The 19822-nt window shown below is 32.2% G+C and overlaps 2 protein-coding genes, 1 long non-coding RNA gene and 1 pseudogene across 5 annotated transcripts; 1 reads left to right on the top strand and 3 right to left on the bottom strand.

Annotated features, from left to right (window-relative positions):
• Positions 1-760: 760 nt before the first annotated feature.
• Positions 761-1703, bottom strand: LOC123922526 (annotated as a pseudogene).
• Positions 1704-4984: 3281 nt separating this feature from the next.
• On the bottom strand, positions 4985-8623 carry LOC123919653 (F-box/kelch-repeat protein At3g06240-like). Of its 3 annotated transcripts, none has more exons than XM_045971627.1 (3): positions 7431-8623; positions 6190-7317; positions 4985-5417 (listed from the first exon to the last, which is right to left on the bottom strand). In XM_045971627.1, the coding sequence occupies exons 1-3, from the start codon at positions 7433-7435 to the stop codon at positions 5357-5359; spliced, it is 1194 nt and encodes a 397-aa protein (XP_045827583.1). In that variant the 5' UTR covers positions 7436-8623; the 3' UTR covers positions 4985-5356. The 3 variants fall into 3 exon arrangements, with proteins under 3 accessions (XP_045827583.1, XP_045827581.1, XP_045827582.1); XM_045971625.1 differs by having other exon boundaries at positions 6190-7517; positions 8433-8623; XM_045971626.1 differs by having other exon boundaries at positions 6190-8623.
• A 2094-nt stretch (positions 8624-10717) lies between these two features.
• On the top strand, positions 10718-11682 carry LOC123923485. The gene is made up of 2 exons (XR_006814410.1): positions 10718-11024; positions 11124-11682. It is a non-coding gene; the product is annotated as an uncharacterized LOC123923485 (long non-coding RNA).
• Positions 11683-16044: 4362 nt separating this feature from the next.
• Positions 16045-17184, bottom strand: LOC123922525 (F-box/kelch-repeat protein At3g23880-like). Its single transcript, XM_045975236.1, has one exon. It carries the CDS (start codon positions 17182-17184, stop codon positions 16045-16047), a length of 1140 nt encoding a protein of 379 aa, XP_045831192.1.
• Between the last annotated feature and the right edge of the window lie 2638 nt (positions 17185-19822).

Raw genomic sequence — 19822 nt, 5'->3', positions numbered from 1 at the left:
AATAACCAATGCAAATACATATGCTAGTGTCTGCAATTGTTTATTTGAACTTTATCAGATACCAAAGCCAATACATGGTTCATTATATCACACAATAAGATATTCAAAATCCCTTTTATAGGAAGCGATAAGAATAAGAGAATCAACACAAATATGAAAGATGAATGAAATCGTCTAAAGGAAATCCTGAAATAGAATGCAAAGGCTAACAAATAATCGCCTTTTTCTAAAGGAAATCTCAGCAAACCATGTAAATAGTCCATCATTGGCAAAAGTAATCAATTCAAATTTCAAATACAGATGCTTGAGTCTATAATTTAGTTGAATAAGAAATTGATATATGAAGCATAGCAACCTTAAGTAACAAAATAACATCTAAATTGATATGATTCTTAAGGAAACATTCAAAATAAAAATAGAACGATACTCCAATATAGCAGTTCCTTGATCCATAGTAAAAGCCTTAGTCCACGAAACTCCAGTGCCATATTTTTCCATGATCTATACATCCACAAAACTAGGTAACTATGCATTTCCTACATTAAGCGAGTCCCCTAATGCTCGCATGCTAACAACTTCTTTGCGTCAAATTCCATTACCATAGGAGCAAGGAGAAGGGAAGAACTTCAACTTCTCACTTTCAAAGTTGAAATACATAATTCAATATCTCTAATACTAAAAATTGATCCAATGAAGTGCCACAATCACAAAAGTCGGATATTTAAGATTTCACTCCATGTTAGTGTTCCTACCACATTGATTTCAACAGTCATATTCTTAAATATATCGGAAACATAATTGTTCCAAATTCTTATAACCGAGTTGCAAACAACTAAAAGGGTCTTTGTTGATTCAATCACACAAGCAAAGAATTTCATTGCAAGAATTCGCGACATCAAATTTACAATTTTTTTCTTGCAAACAAGCAAGCCATGTTTCTCGTTTGTTGTAAAATTCTCGAGGCTCACTCATCTTCAAGAAGCTACATAGTTCTAGAGACTAGTCTTCATCTCTTCGATCAGATATCAAAATCAGGAAATCATATGGTGACAACTCAGGTGACAGCTCAAAGTACAAATTGGGAAAATGTGGATCCGAAATCATTGCGTTCCATGTTTTACAAACAGACTTACAAATAAGAACAGACTTGATTGGAAGTCGAACCAGAATGTCGGTAATGATTGGAAATGGAAGATCGGCAAAAGAAGTGCCAAGTTCTTGACTTTCTACTCCATCAACTTTTTCTTTCCCTGTTTTTCCTCTTTTTCTAGCCCTAGTTGAAGGGATTGAGTCCCTTTTCCTTTCCATAGCCACACACTAAGCTACAAAAACAAAAATAAAGCACACAAAAAGGAAATCATGTTAATGGGTTCCATCCATTGATTTCATATTTCATTTTTACAAACCATTGGAAACTCACACACAAAGTGGAGGACCGAAATTCGAACAATGGTCATGAATAAAGCACACAAAAGGGAAATCATGTTAATGGGTTCCATCCATTGATTTCATATTTCATTTTTACAAACCATTGGAAACTCACACACAAAGTGGAGGACCGAAATTCGAACACCGGTCATGAATAAAGCACACAAAAAGGAAATCATGTTAATGGGTTCCATCCAATGATTTCATATTTCATTTTTACAAACCAGTGGAAACTCACACACAAAGTGGAGGACCGAAATTCGAACACCGGTCATGGCGTTTGACCTAGCAATTTCGGCATTGCTGCCGGCTGAGCTAGAATTTCATATTTCATTTATCTAAACAGAATATTAATCTTTAATTGGTAAGCTGAATATATTATTCAAATCAAACATTAAAAAATAAAGTCTGAATTTTGCAAAATTAATAAAAAATAAAATAAAAACTTCAATTAAAGAGATTTGTTGGCTAAACTAGGGTTTGTGAAAACTGAAAAATACAGTAAAATAATAATGTTGATATGAAAGTGTACCTGAGTGATGAAGAGGAAAAAGCAGAGGAGTTGTTTATATGCAAATGTGTTGATGGTGAAAAAGGAAGAACAAGTTGGAGAAGTCACAAAAAAGAAATGGATTGAAGGGTTGGCGGCGTTTGAGTTCAATCTGTCCATTAAAACGCCACCAATTTCAGTAAAATTGTACGTCTTTTGAAACGAGTAAACCTCCATTAGCTGCTGTTTTTGGCAAATAGGTATTTCTCAATTTGGTTTTACATCTGTTTCACATTAAGTTATTAAGTTTTTGTCTTCATTCACTTTGGGTGTGTTTGACGAGTTCACTAGTTTATAATTTGGTTTGGCAAGCTTTTTTTTCCAGCTTATACAAACAGCTTATGGAATTTTTTATGTATTATTATAAGTTTGTCAAAGTAGTTTATGATAAAATAGCTTATAAAAATACCATTTTGGATAGTGTGAGCTTATAAAATAACATAAAACCTAATTTATATTGCCAAAAGTTGTTTGTATAAGCTCAAAATAAGCTAGGCCAAACGAGCTTGTTGAACTAACTTATAAGCTTGTTTGATAAAAATAGACGTGTTTGATAATAAACTTATCTAATTAGCTTATATCGTTTTTTGAGATGAAATTTAAAGTAGCAATATGAACTCATAGCTTATAATTTTTTACATTTTATATCATTTTTACCCTTTTTTCATTTATTATTTCTCTATTTTTTTTAAATATAATAATTACCCATTAATCGTGTATTTTTATGTCATTTTGTATTTATAACAACTAAATTTGTCAAACACTTTAATTTCATTCTACTAGTTTTCCAACTATAAGCTATCAATCATCAACTATCAGCTATCAGCTATGAGCTAACTTATAGCTTATTTTTACATAATAGAGCCTTTATATTGGTCTCTAACATTTTCAACTTACCGTCAAATTATTCTTTGTATTTATCAATTTTTTTTATCAAATAGTCATTGTTTTACTTTGAGGGTTGACTACTTACTGTTTAAATTGTGTGATGTCATTGTTCACCTGACACTTAATACTCCACTAGTTTGAGATATTGAATGAGATATTGAAAGAGTCAATAAGTTATTTAAGAGGGAATTATAAAGACAAATCAATTTGGTGGTTTCCTCCTTTTAAAAAAGTCTATGTGAGTATGAATATTAAAAAAAAATATGTATAACTATTACAAAATTTGTTCAAAGAGTATGTTAGGGACTAAATTGGGGATAAATAATTAAATATAAGAATAACATTGATATTCTAATCATTTACCTTGATAGCAAATGAACTGAACCAAACCATTTATATAATTCAGTTCAGTGTATATGAACCTAAAAGATTGTACGCGGTTAAATATGGGAATCAATTTAAAAGTTTAATAGACTCAGCCAATCAGAGGCCTTTTAAAAATATTCATAATCTTACGGATCTATTTGAAAGTGTATGAGACTTACTTGATGGTTTATGTAAATTTTATCTACTTTTTTATATGATCCTCACTACGGCTCTGTTTGGATTGATGATATATAATGGAATTGAGCGGAATGGAATAGAGTGGGGGGGGGGGGGGGGGGGGGGGGGGGTGGGGGGGGGGAATGAGATGGAGCGGAATGAAATAATTCTTCTGTTCCATTGATTGAATATTTTAAAAAGGAGAGGAACAAAATTGAAGGTAAGTGGTGGTATTGGTCGGACAGAATCCATTCCATCCTATTCCATTTCATTCTATTATTATTTTACAAATCCAAACAATGGAACATTATTATACTCCATTCCGTTTCATTCCATCGCATTCCATCACCACACACCTCTACCAATACCTTGATCACTAAGCCACTCACCATTTATCCGACGGATTACAACCCGCCTTCACTCCTCCCCTGCTCGCACCATCCGTATTTAACTCGTGGGGTGGGGCACATTTTACGTCTTCAATTTGATGCTTAGCGTATAAACAATTTTTTGCTAACTTCATAATTGCTAGCCAAGCCGCAGGAGACCTGGAAATATCCTGGTAGTGACATGCTAGTGCCCTGTGCCCATAATGCATTCCAATGTCCCTGCCAGTAAGAATTTTTCTTTCAAAATACGAATTGAAGTTTCAATTTCGTCTAAATGCATTTTACTCTTTCTAAAATTTGTCATAAGGTTACCATCATGATAGGCTAACCAAATGAAGGATTATGATCCTCATCATTATAACTATTCAACAAATTATAAGTGCTGCAGTTTTCGCTTCATTAACCACACAGCGTTCATTATATTGAGGTTTCTCAACCCCAAACCTCCAAATCCCTTGGCACGAGTAACTATCTTCCATCTCAAGGCATGAACTTTCTATCATGATCATCAGCCTAAATAAAGGATCGTTGCATCCGATGTATATTCTACAAACACAACTTTAGAATAGCATTTGTCATCATAGGATAAATTGGAATTGCCTTATAAATTATTTTGCAAATGTTACTCTCCCGGAAACTGTTTGGCCTTCCGCGACGCAAGCTTGGTACTTATTTGATCAATGATGTAATTAGAATCTGCTTTCTTTGGAGTTCAACTCCAAGGTATTTCCCCAAGCATGTCATTTCTTTGAAACCTGAGACCCGAACAATCTTATTAATATATTAGTCTTCACCACACTAATATTCTGGCCTGACATCTTGCAAAACAGCTCAAGAAATCTATTTAAATGACGAAATTGCCTCTATGTTGCCTGTCCAAAAAGTGGTAAATCATTCGCAAACACAAGGTGCGATATTATTGGACCCTCCCAACCAGCTTTCAACGACTTCCAATGACCCTCCTCCACGGCTTGAGAAATAATGTGAGATAATTTATCCAAACAAATAAATAAGCTTTCAACGAAATTAATCATTTTTCAAAAAACCGCACACAACTTAAATAAGACACTTTTAATAAGACGGACGGAATATTTCATATAGTGTCATAGTTATGCTGTGACATCTATTTCTTTTCTCATTCTTTCTTCACTGTTACCCGATTTCGAGATAAAAAAGAAATAGTAAGTGATAAAGAAAGTGGCAAGATAAATTGAGTTGCACTACCTTGGAAAGTATAAACTAATAATGATTCATATTTGTAAGCTAAAAAAATTGATGCAGTCCTTATCAGATCACATTTCAACTTATGAGGAGTAGAATAAAAAGGCTAAGCAACAATCATCCTCTTTTTCTAAACCTAGACAAATAATGTAATATATCATTCCCATGAAACCATTAATTAATTTGAAGCCTAAGATAATATTGTTTTGTTCATACAAAAGTCACAAACAGCTAGAGCTAGCAAAACCAAAAATTGTGATACAGTATGACAATTACTTCTTAGATCGTATACTTCACCATATTCTACACCATCAAATTAAGAGAAGTATAAGCCAATTCAAAAATCTTGAGCCAAGTAGAGAACTTCATTTTCTTCTGGCAATTTAAACTTTGCACACCTATATAAAACAATACCAATATTAGTAAATATTGTTAGAGTAGTAGTGGGGTCATTATAGTTTCCAGCTTCTGTTTTTACTCTCTCTTTATGTCTACTATTTGATAATTACAGAAGATCCAAGGATAAAGAAAGATTAATAGATGTAATTACTAATTAGAGATGAAGTTTGTGTCCACATGAATTTTTTTTTATTCATAAACTGCAAGAGTCAAAATGTAATTGAATATGGTAGATATGAACAAACTATGAAGCATAGACATAGACACAGACACCATGTGTCCGACCGACACCGCGACACACCTAATCCGAGGACTCGCCACGACACGACTCGGCAAGGAGTGTCTGTGCTTCATAGGAAGAGTAAAGGGAGGGGACACACATTGTCACAGTGTAAACTAATTTTACACTTGACGTTTAATGATAATATAATATTTTGCAGTTGTTTCTAAATTTGGTTAAAAAGTGGAATTATGTAGCAATATAATGAGTTTTTACTAGATGTCGGTTTAAAACTAATTTACATCGATAGTACATCCCCATTAAACTTGTGAAGAAAACCTAAAATTCTAACATATATATAAACAATACCAGTACCACATAATGTTTCTACCAAATGACAAGATATATAATTTAGTTGTATAAGCAATTGATTGATGAAGCACGTGTAACCTTAAGTAACAAAATAATACTATCAAACATGTTATGATTGTTAAGGAAACATTAGATTCAATAATCAACAAAAATAGGAATTTTAAAAGCTATGCCCTTACCGCGAGTGGACATTCAAGTTCAACACTTCAATATTATCTCCTTTCACAACATCTTTAAGTGAGATAAGACTTGGAATATGAGGAATTACTTCAAGTAGTTTTGCTTTAGTTCCGCAAACTAGGAATCTTTTTAACCGATTCTTTTCAGGTTTACAGTAGGTAAACCCTACATCAGAATGATACTCCAGTAAGGCAGTAACCTTTTCAAAGTGTATTACTGGCCAACATAAACTAATATCCCTATGAGGTGCACCAAAAGAATGATTGCTAAAAACCTTAGTCCATGATTTTTTAGAACCATATTTCTTCATGACCCACACTTCGACATAACTAATTAAATTTACATAACATATGTAAAGAGAGTCCTCCAATGCTCCCATGCTGACACCCTCTTTGTGAGGCAGCGGAAGTCCATTATGTGTGAAGGAAGGAGAAGGGAAGAGTTTCAACTTCTCAGTTTCAAAGTTGAAACGCAATATTGACCATCTCCGACTGTCAAAAAGTATCCAATGAAGTGATCCATTCAAAAAAGTGGGATGTTCAAGCCTCCATGTAAAAATACTACGATCAACTCTAACATTCCTCCATGTTGATGTTCCTACCTTATGAATTTCAACAGCTATACCTTGAAACACATAGTTATCATAATTGTTCCACATTCTTATCACCTTATATTCATTAGTTTTAGGTTGGAAGCCAATACCAGAACATATTGGTCTCTGACTTTTCTCCGGCGTCCTAGTGACCTTAGGAAGTCTTATAAACTCACTTGTAATTGGGTTGCAAACAATTAAAGGATCTTTGTTGATTGGATCACACAAGCAAAGCAAGCCATTGCAGGAATTAGCGACAACAAATCTATGATCTTTTGGTTTGCAAACAAGCATGCCATTAGCCTCATCTCGTTTGTCTAAAACTAATTTGGCATCACGAAGAGGAAGTTTGAACGTAGGTTCAAGCTTCAAAATACGATCCCATTCATTGTCAAATTCATGAAGCTCATTTTCAAGAAGGCACATGGTTCTTGAGACTAGTTTTGGATCACATGTCCGAATCATGTAACCAATTCGTGACAACTTAAAGTGCAATTCGGCAAAATATGGGTCTGAAATCAATGTGTTCCAAGTTCTACAAACACGCTTACAAATGAGAACAGATTTGATAGGAAGTTGAAGTAAAATGTGGGTGGTGATTGGAAATGGAAAATCAGAAAAACAAGAGCCAATTTCTTGACTTACTACCTCATTAGCTTTTTCTTTCCCTCTTTTGCCTCTTTTTCTTGCCCTAGCTGAAGGGATTGAGTCTCTTTTCCTTTCCATAGCCACACACTGAGGTACAAAAAGGGGAAAAAAAGAAACAAAGTGAAGAGATAAATTAAACACAAAAAGGGGAATCATATTTGATTGAGTCCTTTAATTGGTTTTTTCCTTTCATTTCGTTTATCTAAACAGAATAATACCCTTCACTTGATTGAGAATTGGGCAAACATTTATTTTGGTCCTGAAAGTGTAATTTACAATCAAATTAGTCTTTTTTTTTTTTCCCGATATTAACTATCTAGTTCCCAGCAGAATAAAATCTGACCAATAATTGTTCCCACCAGTACTCGAACTCGGGTTCTCCCAAACCATTCGTTCTAGGGAGAGCTCATTAACCACTCGAGCTCAATGTCTTAGTTACTATCAAATGTATTGAAATGGCAAATACATCTTTAACATATCTTTTTTTTTCCGGGGTAAACTGGGTCTCAAAGTCAGAGGTTGAACCCAGGATACTGGTTAAACTAGAAGAGACTCACAACATTTCATCTAAACGCTCTTGGGTACATCTCTAACATTATTTTTTTGTTGGGTGTAAACTGGGTATCACCGCTGCAAGTCAAAGTCAGTCATCGAATCCAGGACATTGATTAAGCTACAAGAGACTCGCGACATCTCATCTAAACGCTCTTGGATACATCTCTAACATATCTTTTAGTAGTAACTTTAATGGACTCAATTGACTACCTAAGAAAAAATTTGAGGATTAAAATGACTAATAAAAGCAACACTCGTGAATGTATTTGCAATTTTGATATTTTAAAGACCATTGTCGGAGCAAATTACATTTTCAATAACCAAAATGGTGGTTTATCCATTGAGAATTTGAAATAAAAAGAATCAAAGCTACACAAAAGATAAGTTTAAGGGGTTTGTGCAAAATTACAGCAAAATATAATGTTGATAAAGGAAGAACGAAAGTACCTTAGTTTCCAGAGATTCTGAAGTTTGGTGGGAAAAAGTAGAAAAAAGTTGATTGAAATAGAGAGGTTTTGTGTATACAAACACAAGTTGGAGAGATCACAAAAACAATAGATTGCACAGCGTAAGTGACAGCGTGAGATGAGCTAGTAAACCGTGACAACAACTGAGCTAGTTGATAGTGATACTCTTTGTTTTTTTTTTTTTTTTTTTAATTAATGATCATTTTTATGAATTAAAAAACGAGAATGTTAACTTGTGAAATGTGGAAAAAAATTATTGAACTTGTGGTGTATTCAATTGTCTAAACATTAAATTTTTTGTATCATTAAATGTTATATTTCTATTTTTAGGTAGCTTAACATGTGTCATTAGGGCATAAGTTAACATTACCCATCAAAAAATTATTTGTCAACTATTGTATAAAAGTTTTTTTTTTTTTTTTGACAATAACAAAATGGTATTCATTCATTCATTCATTCAAATTGATAGATTACATCAAAAACAACCACATAATCAACATCACTAAAAACGTAAATGATGAATCTGCGAACAAAACTCATAGCATCCGAGTTAATAGCATACAACGGCAAAATGCCTACAACAAATAATATGATAAAGTTAAAGTCACTGAAGTATCCATGCCTCCGGATCTGCAGCGTTGAAGCCCAAATCATTGGTTGAATCTGTAATTGACTGAAACCGATCTTTTCAATAGAAATCAAATGAATACCGCACAATACGGGACAACAAAAACGTCGCAGAAGACGACGAACAACACAACGCCGCACTCAGACGACGAAATCACAAAAAAGAAAACACAAAAGAAAAACTTGATCAATGTGAAGATCACTTATTTAAATAAAGAAGAAAAGGAAAAACAATCATGAGGGGTGATTTTGGGTCAAAAATTGACCCTAAAACCACCACTCCTTGATAGATCAAGAAGAAAAAAACTAGGTTAAGGTGGGGTATAAAAGTTTAATTAGTATATTCTGTCGGTGTACAATTATATACACATATATCTAATGATATGTTGCCACATCAATTAATGGATATGACAATTCATGTGTTTTCATATTCATCAGGTGGAGACATGTATGCAGTTAATAATTATACACATACTAATTAAATTAATTGTATAATAGAGAAATAATTTTATAATTTTTTTTTATTAATCCTCTAATTCTAAGAAAAATGGGGCGCGATTCAGAGTTCGGTTGCGAGTTAAATAAAGTCTAACCAATAAATGTTCTCACCAAAAGTCATATTCGAGTAAGCTACTAGATTTGATCTAGTAGTGAGGGGTTTACATTGTTGTCAATGGTGAAGGTTTTTTCTCATTGATTTCTAGAAAAGAGGGTTTTTCTGTTAAAATTATTGACATGCGTACTACCTACGTACATACATAAATAAAAAATCATATTTGTGAACTTTGAAGATCATTTTTACGTAAAACTTAAAGATCTGTCTTAGAATTGAGTATTGGGTCTAACTCAACCCTACAAAATTGATTTGTAAGGTGATGATTGTCTCTACTTTATAAACACTTATTTAGGCCATCTCGCAAGCGATGTGGGACTTCTTTAACACACACCCTCGACGAAGTGGCCCACCGAATCGTGGATAGGCTCTGATATCATCTTAGAAAATGGGTATTGGGCCTAACTCATCCTTACAAAACTGACTTTGTAGAGTAGAGTTAGGCCCAATACTCAATTCTAAGATGGTATCAAAGCCTTTTCACGATCCACTGGGCCACATGTTATCAGGTTTCCGTTATTGGGCCACCCACCGTTTATATCCACGCACCAAGCCCAATAGTGCTGGACGTGAGAGGGTGTGTTAAGAGTCCCACATCGATTGCGAGATGACCTGAATGAGTGTTTATAAGCAAGAGGCAATCCTCACTTTACAAACCGGTTTTGTAAGGATGAATTAAGCCTCTCACCTATTTCTAAGAACCTATTTGTATCTTAAAAAACTTAAAGAATTTATCTCATAGACACTTAAAATTTAAAAAGACTTATACATACATGCATTTTGCCTTAAAAGATACAATATTAGTTTAGCTCACAAGAAACAATCATGTCTCTCGAACAATGTCAAGAGGTTAACTTTGATCCCAAAATAGATTCCATTATTATAAGAGCTTTGTGATTTTTCCCTTTTCTATCATGAAAGGATAAAATATAAATATTTTTTGGTAAAAAACTGAATGATAGGATAAAATATAAATATTATAAGAGCTTTGTGATTTAAATATTATAAGAGCTTTGTGATTTTTCCCTTTTCTTATTTGATTTACTAACTAAGGTTGCCAAAGGGCAAACACAATATGTTGATATACGTAAAGAATATTTAACAATGATTCATGTTATATGAATAAATATTTATAATTTCTCTTAGAGCTAAAAAATATTTAATCGATGTAAAGTGTGTTTGAGATTTGTACATTATATAACAATTAAATTATATTGTATTAGTTATATACAAATCCGAAAAATATGGCTAAAATTCTCAAAAAAAATTATACCGTAATCATCTTTCTTTTTATATTTCTTATTGTGGTGGACATTGACGAAAAGCCAACCGGTAAGCCATTGTTTCATCATTTACAGATTTTCTTATTTAATTCAAACAATATTTTGTATCCATATTATTAACATTTTTTTTTTGTATCCATATTATTAGTTAAAGCTTTCTTAAAGATATGTGAACATGATTCCGACTGTCTAAGAAGTATGTGCAATTATCCAAAAATTGTGAGATGTATTAACAAAAGTTGTGAATGCGTTCGTATGATGTCACTTTTTCTATGAGTATTTCTAAGAGGTCATTTGGTTGAGGATTCGTTCTTCAACTTAGAGGTTTTCGGTTTGAGACACGACACCGAGAAAGAGACGAAGAGATAAAGAATGGGTTCTGGTACTAGTAATCTCTTCCACTATACTATTACTCCATGAGCTATCATTAATTTATTGTGCTGGGACTTAATAATTTCATTTATTTTTCATTTTCTAATTTTATTGAGTTTGTAGTTTTGAATATAGGCTATTATATAGGGTAAAGAAATTAAATAAGGGAAAGAGAACAAATTATTCAGATCTTTCTTATTCTGTATAAACTTTGGGGGTATTATCATGACCTCCAATTTTTTATTCACTTTACATATCCTTTCCAGCACCACCTATAAGACTATAACTGTATTTGATAGTTGAGTTAAATAAAAATTGTTACTTGTAGCCTATAATTTTATAATTATATCATAACATTGTTATAGTGCTTTTTATTTGTTTTACACTTCAAATTATATTTCTTTTTGTCTTTTATACTCTAAAATAAATTATTTAACTTTTTTTTTCCTAAGTTAAAAGAATAGTGATCTTTAGGAATACCAGTCTAGGCACTTCCAAAAACCCTCATCGTCTACCATATTCCCATAATAACAATATTTAATAAAAGGAAAAAGAAATTACAAGAGAAATCATTGGGGGACATAGAACCTGATCCAATAAAGTGCAGGTCAGCCCAAATGCGTGAAGTTTGCTGAATGAGAATTTTTTTTTCTACCCCAACATTTAACTATTTACCCCTATACATATTTTAAAATATTCTCATTCTGCCTTTATTTTACTATATTATTTTTTATCATTATTTATTTTGTCATTTTCTGACTTTTCCGGAGGATGTTGTACACCGGTAAACTCTTCCACTTTTCCGGTTTGTCGGTTACCAGAACACTTCGAAAAAAAGTGTTCAGGTATGTAAAAATTTTCTAAATTTTTTTTTGGTTACTGGAACACTTTGGAAAAAAGTGTTCAAGTATGTAAAATTTTCTATTTTTTTTTAGTTACCGGAACACTTTGGAAAAAGTGTTCAGGTATATAAAATTTTTCTAGAATTTTTTTTGTTTACTGGAACACTTGTGACCGTAAATTTTTTCTAAAAACTTGTGACTATTCTCGGCAAACATGTCCGCTTGTGATGCCATAAGTAATCAAATACTTTATTCCTTTGTTCAACTGATTTCTAGTGGCAATAGATTTGGACTTAGATTTGGGTTGAAATCTTCCATTTCCTTATAATTGGTGAGATTCTGGTATTGAGTGGTTGAAACTATGAAGTAGCTGTCACCTAGCTTGATTGTATAAGTCAAATTTGCGAAATAGCGATTTCTAGCACAACCGCAAGTTACAGGTACTAGTAAGGAAAGGCTTGGCTTGGAATCAGCTTTTGCAATGGATAAAGGACTCATATCAAATATATCAGATATGTTTGTTAGGCTCAAGAAATTTGGAGATTTGGCAAAATATGTCACATAGGTTTCACATTAAGGAGGTGAATCGGCCTTGCATGAAAAGTTTATTTCACTGATTTGTAGAGCTGCAGCTGAGATATTAGTGACAAAAAAGCAACATAAAAATAGGTATATATAGTAACGTTGCATATATAGTAACGTTGTGGTCCAGTTTGGTCCAAATTTGGAGATATAGTAACTATTGCAATAGTAGAAAATAGGAGATAATACCTTAGGCAAACAGCATATATAATACCATAGTAGAAAATAGGTCAAAAATGGTATATATAGGGTCTGTTTGGTAAAAATAAGCTATAAGCTAGCTGATAGCTGATAAGCTAGCTGATAGCTGAAAAGCTAGCTTATAGCTGATAGCTGAAAAGCTAGCTTATTAAAATTAAAGTGTTTGGTAAAATTAGCTTTTAAAGTGGTTATTAAATATAAAATTACATAATTGATAGTGGGTAGTTTATTTTTTAGAGTGGGTAGTTATTAAATTAAAGGGTAAAAATGGAATAAAGTGTAAAAAGCTATAAGCTATAAGCTCAAATGCTACTTGAAATAGCATCTGAAAAAAAGCTATAAGCTAGTACAAAAAGCTTGTTACCAAACACCTCTAATTTTTTGAAACAAGCTTATAAGCTCATATAATAAGCTATAAGCTAGCTTATTTGTGTTATCAAACAGAGTCATAGTAATGTTGTGGTCCAGTTTGGTCCTTATAGTTCCGTGTTGAGCAGCAGTCTTGGAGTATGATACACGGAATTGGATTTGATGCAGTTATTGCATCAACGCAGTAACTGTTTCTAACCCCGATCCGAAATGAATGGCCAAGATTATAATCTATATAAAATTAGTTATTTTATCAGGAGTTTCTGATCTGTTGTGTGCAGCTAGGGGTGCTCAAATCCAAACCAATCCAAATAAAAACCGAAAACCGATCCAAAAAAACCGAAAACCGCAAAAAACCGAAGTTTTTTGGATGTGTTTGGATGTTCTTTTGTGAAAACCGCTGGATCGGATCGGATTTCGGATTGATTTCTTAAAATCGAACCAAACCGCATACATATATTTTAATATTTATTTATCTTTTTATTAGTATAAATATATATATTGCATTAACCTTTTTTTTTCATTTTAAATTTTGTTAATACTATATGTTAGTTTAATTTAATCTATTTTTTTTACTTTTTATATCTTTCGAATATAATTGGTAATTGTCATTCCAAAATATTAATTTTCAATATATTATATGTTATATTTTACATCAAACTTAATATTTATTTTGTCAAAAATGTCAAACTATTATTTTGTAGCGTTTTTTATAATATTCATATTTATTAAAAAAAATTACAATTTAAAATTTGGATATCCAAAAACCGATCCAAATTAAACCGCATAATATTGGATCGGATTAGATCGGATCTTTTTTATTTGTCATCCAAAACCGAACCAAACCGCAAATGAATTTATTTTTGGATCGGATGAGTTTTTGCCTCAAAACCGATCCAAACCGAACTGCGAGCACCCCTATGTGCAGCTACCATTTTGTGGGTAGTGGTTACTTCAGCCGATCCAAATCCGAATGATACCGGTACTACTCCTGTTTATGTTTTGATGTATTCGTGTCAAAGTACCGGTGTGGTGTAGACTATTTGATATTTTAAAAAAAATAAATAAAAGAATAACATGATATTATTAGAAAAATTAAAAAGACGAAACAGTTGCTTGTTGCACAAAGATCAAATGCTCTGGCTCACATCAAAACAACATCTAAGAAAATGGCAAAATTTTTAGATCACAGTAAGTAATCTAACTGATTGTCTAATCCATCATCCTGTAACCATGGCTGCTTAGCTTATCCGTGTCGTGCAATATCAAATGCTTTCCCACTTCCATGTAGCATTGATAGTGCCCAATGTGCTTGAAGTTACAATCTAATGTTAAAAAAATAAAGTACTCATTAGACTAGCGGTGAAAAAGCGAAACACGAAGCTCACATAAGCTCACATAATTAATAGAAATGAATTCGTAATGTTCACAAGTGAATCAATATCCATATATGAATCCAGTTAATGAAAATATGTTATAGCTACAAACAAATAAATATGTTAATGAAAATTGAAGTAAATGAAATCATTATGTTGATACCATAGTCACATAATTCACTTAACAGACCGTGAACCGGTTCACAATGCTTTTTCGAATTCGGTACATGCAAATTCATGAAGAATTCACTAAAAATCGCGTAACAAGAGAAAGTGTGCACTTATTTATAGTGTTCTCAAACTTTAAAACTTGTGAAACTAAGCAAAGTGGGACTTTTTTCCTCTTCATACTCCTTTGCATTCCTTCACCTTTCACAAAGCTCATTTTATTAGTTTGTACTATTGTTTATTAGTAGTTTGTTTATTTTTGAAAGGTAGTTCCTTCACTTATATTTTCTCGAGTGGAAGCGAATGCGCTGGACATTCTGAAATAACTATCAAAGTTGTGCATAATTGGTTGTGAAAGATAGAAGAAATAATTGAAAGTGATGATGAGAATGATGCTTCTTCTGAGATAGCTTTTAAGAAATTGGACCATCTGCATTTGAGTAACTTACCAAACTATCAAATAGAGAATGGGCAAATTGTAGTTTGTTACTATTTTGTTGGATTTAGTTACTGATGTACTATTTTGTTGGATGGACTTTTTTTTTGGGTAAGGTGTTGGATGGTTTTAATATTTTTTATCATCTATTTTTGTTAATTAATATATTCGAACGGCTGTATACCCCCGCGTACCTAATTCTTTGAGAGTGCTTACCGACATGAATTGCGAACGGTGTGACTATGGTTAATACCAATTTCACTAGCTAAAATAGATTGTGTGAAATATAATAAGAAGGAAACAAATTGAAAATTGATTGATGAAGTGAAAGCATTATATGTCATGGTATGACAGAAGTAGCAATAAGAAACTTAGATAAGTCAATGCTCAAAAATTAGAACAATCCAAACATAAAATTTCTATTATACATATTTCTAACTATCATATCGTTTCAAACTCGATACCGAAGCACAAGATTACCCGGATAGGAGCCAAAAAGATACACACCACTGCACTACCAGGCAGAGAAACAAGAAAAAATTGCCCACACACACCTAAACTTCAAGTAACACAGAAAACAATAAAACCAGTTTGACAGTAACATACTTAAAATAAGACAGAACAAACCACAGCACAGCCACAGAGTAAATTGAATAATGACAAGGATACATACAGAGCAATTGAATTAACATAAATTCAAATAAGCAAATTTGTAAGAGAAACTTACTCCCAACAAACTGAAACCAAACTTTCTACATAATCCTTTGCTTCTTCGAACCACCGTATGTTGTTTCTACATTTAATTCTCTCAACTGTTTTATCATTTAAATTATAGATAAATGCCTGGTAGCGATCTTTCCGTGATTCATCTGCAAAGATAGCCATATCACCATTTACATAAAGGCACGCCAATTGAAAACTAGCATGCATTTGAAGATTCTGGTAACTAATCTTAAATAATTGAGTCCAAGACTCTCGAACCCCGTACTGCTTCATTTGCCATAAAACAAATTCAGTTTTGTTGGAATCATGATAAAAACATAGACAGTCCATCAGAACCCTAAGAACCGGCTTAAAAAGTGGCACCTCATCATCAAAACCTGGAGGCATCAGAAACTGCTTGTATGTCTCTGTTGAAAGGTATAGCGAAACAATAGAGTTGTCGACAGCCAACCAATTAACGGTGCCACTAAAATGCACACCATCAGTAATACGTTGTCTATGATAATAAGTATCAAACCAATTAAAAGGAACCACAGGAAAGCTCTGAATATTTCTCCAACAATTATCACCACCACCACCTACACTGAAAACTTTAACCTCGCTTTTCCATGAACCTTCTTCTTCTTCATTATCTTTAGCACGAAACGCTACAACCTTGTAATCTCTGGTTGAAGCAGTAGCATCATAACCAAACGTGAAGTCAAAATGGCCTAAATCAGGGTTGCGCCCGTGAGGTAACAACCCTAATTTTTTAGATATTTTTCTAGTGGCAGGGTTCCACAAAGAGAACTCAATAGCAGTTCTAGAATAGTAAAGCAAGCAGAGCAATCCGTTACAGGAACCAACAAGCTTGATATGGTCGATGGATGGAATTTTTGGTGAGTCATAAAGGTTTTTGATGGATGGATTTTTGAGTATACGATACACGGGGAAAGGTACGACATTAAAACATGATAAAGCTGGATACCAAAACAAAGTGAGGTGTGGGTTTTGTGATGAATTTTTAAGATGCTTATCGATGAAGTTTGAATCAGATATGAAAGAAAACCATGACTTGCTTAGGCATTTGAGTCGCAAGATTGTTTTGACGTCAAAGAATGGTAGTATTTCGGCCAGGAGTTCTTCGGGTAGAAACACCATCGGCGATGAGGATGAGTTCTTTCGACGACGACGTGGCTTTTTTCTTTGAGTGTCGTCCATCATCGGCGGCAGTAGTGAGCGTTTGTTTTGATGAAGAGAACGATAAATAAAGAAGGTAGTAAGAAGAAGCAAAATAATAGGAACTGTCGTTTTGGATTTGGTTGAGATTGCGTAATTCAGGCGCTTCTTTTGGTTTCATTTTGCTTTCTAAAATTTCAAACTTCATTTTGCTTCCTGAAATTGAGCTATTGGTTGTTCAATATGGATCCTCGGCTGCTAAAATTTCAATTCTTTTTTTTTTCTTCCACTTTTATCTTATAATTTTTATTAAAAAATAATACAATTTTGTTTTGATTAGGATTCGAATCCGCGACTCATTAATGCAAAACAATATTTTCAACCACTAAAGCAAGTATATCAATTGTAATTAAAATTATGTGCAATAACTGATAACACCATCGATTTTCCGGAACTCTTTTTTACAAATTTTCCGATTTAAATTTGTTATCAAAAAACTTAGGCAAAGTGTTCCGAAAGATGTTCAGGTTAGCTACGGTTTAACCCTGGCTAAAAGTTCAAAACTCATTTTTAAAATTTTTCGAAAGAGCTAATATAGGAATATTGATTTGTTTGTAGGACTAAAGAGATAAATATAACGGTAGAAAAAAAATTCACAATTTTATTCGTAACCTTCCAAATTGTCTTTTTACCCACAATTTGGATTTGTTTTTATAGTACCTACAATTTTTTATTTTTTTTATAAAGTATAATACCTACAATTTGGTTTTCGTTCCTAAGGGCCCGTTTGGTGCGCATGATAGCATAGTGACAGGATAGGATATAAAACAGGATAAGGATAGGATAGGATAACAGCAGGATAACAGTTATACTCAGTTATCATATCCTATGTTTGGTGCACACAGGATAACAAACATGATAACTATTATATTTTGTTTTTAATACATACTTGCTCATAATAATATGATAAGATATATAACATATTTAATTGACAAAATTACTCTTGTAAAACAATTGTTATTTTTTTAAAATTATTTTGTAATACTTTGAATTTTTTAAATAAAAAATATAAATAAGTAATCAAATAACTTTATATAATTTAAAATAAAAATCATGAGAAAATAATCAAGTTTAATTTTTTGGGTGTGTTTGATTTGTTAAAGGGTAAGTACTGGACAGAACAGTACAAGACAGAACAGCACAACACATGACAGAACAGCACAGAACAAACTTTTGGGATATTGAACATTTTTTTGTCTTATACGATATTTTGTTAATAAAATGGTATTTTGGCATTTTAGACAACTTGTACTGCGGACAAAAAGTTGTGCTGTGGTTTAGTGAGGTACAAAAAATTCTGTTTTTGTCCTGTCCATTGCTTCCCAGTTTGTCCAGTTCCTGAAACAGTTTTACAATCAAACACAGTACAACTACAGTTGTCCTGTCCAGTCCCTTATTTTTAGCGAATCAAACGGACCCTTTATATGAATCATGATCAAATAAATAACTCAATAATATATACATGTTAGATAAGCCAAATAAATATATGATATATCTCATACGTAAATAATAAAACTATTATTGCAAAAGAATTATATTTAATTTTTTATAAAATTTAAATTAATATCCCTATTTATCAATTTTTTAATAATCATTTTACTTTAAAATATTGTAATTTTAGTAAAATTTTGATTTTTTAGAATATATAAATTACAAAATTACCCCTGTGAGAAAATCACATATATATTTAAAAATTAATTATTTAATTATTTATATTTTATTAATTTTATTTTATGTATTTTAAATATATTTTATAAAATAAATCAGTAATTTTTTTTTCTTCTTATCCTATCCTGCTGGTAACCCAGCTCAAATTCAGGATAAGAATTATAACTAGAGAGACAGGATAGGATAAGCTTCAGGATTAACTTATCATATCCTGCTGTATCACCAAACACTGGATTGCGGCAGGATATGATACAGTTATCCTATCCTGTATCTTATCCTGTGCACCAAACGGGCCCTAAAAGTAAAAGATACCACGTAAATATTTGCATTTACAAATAACATTCTATTATATTTTTAATTCTGACAAGTTTTTAATATTTTTTTAGCATAATATATATATATATATATATATATAGACAAATCGTAAGCATAAAAGGTTCATAACATCTTCTTTACCTAATTACCTTAGACGGAAACATCATCCCCCTTACCCTAATTTTTTTTACTAGTTCCCTTACCCTAAATTTTGATACTAAAAAAAAAATCATATCATTGACATTAAAATTTGATTTTATTTGATTCAATTTAATGCGAATTAATTTATATTGACATTTGAATATTTTTCAAATTATAATATTGTAAAAATTAACATTACTAAACAACAAATATTAATCAATTTTCTTTTTGTAGAAGAAGTAACAAATATCACTAAAATTAAAACACACAACTGATGAGTTGTCTATTCGAATTCTAGTGAAGGACTAGTAGAGCTTATTGTTAGAAGAGAAAAAATAAACAAGAGTGCAATCAACAACACAAGAATATAATGTGGAAATTTCAAAATCGAAAAAAAAAAAAAAACCATGATCTTTGTTAAAATAGACAACCATAA

Source organism: Trifolium pratense, linkage group LG4 (genome assembly GCF_020283565.1).
Source record: "Trifolium pratense cultivar HEN17-A07 linkage group LG4, ARS_RC_1.1, whole genome shotgun sequence".
Taxonomy (NCBI): Eukaryota; Viridiplantae; Streptophyta; class Magnoliopsida; order Fabales; family Fabaceae; genus Trifolium; species Trifolium pratense.
This window is presented reverse-complemented; position numbering and strand designations above follow the sequence as displayed.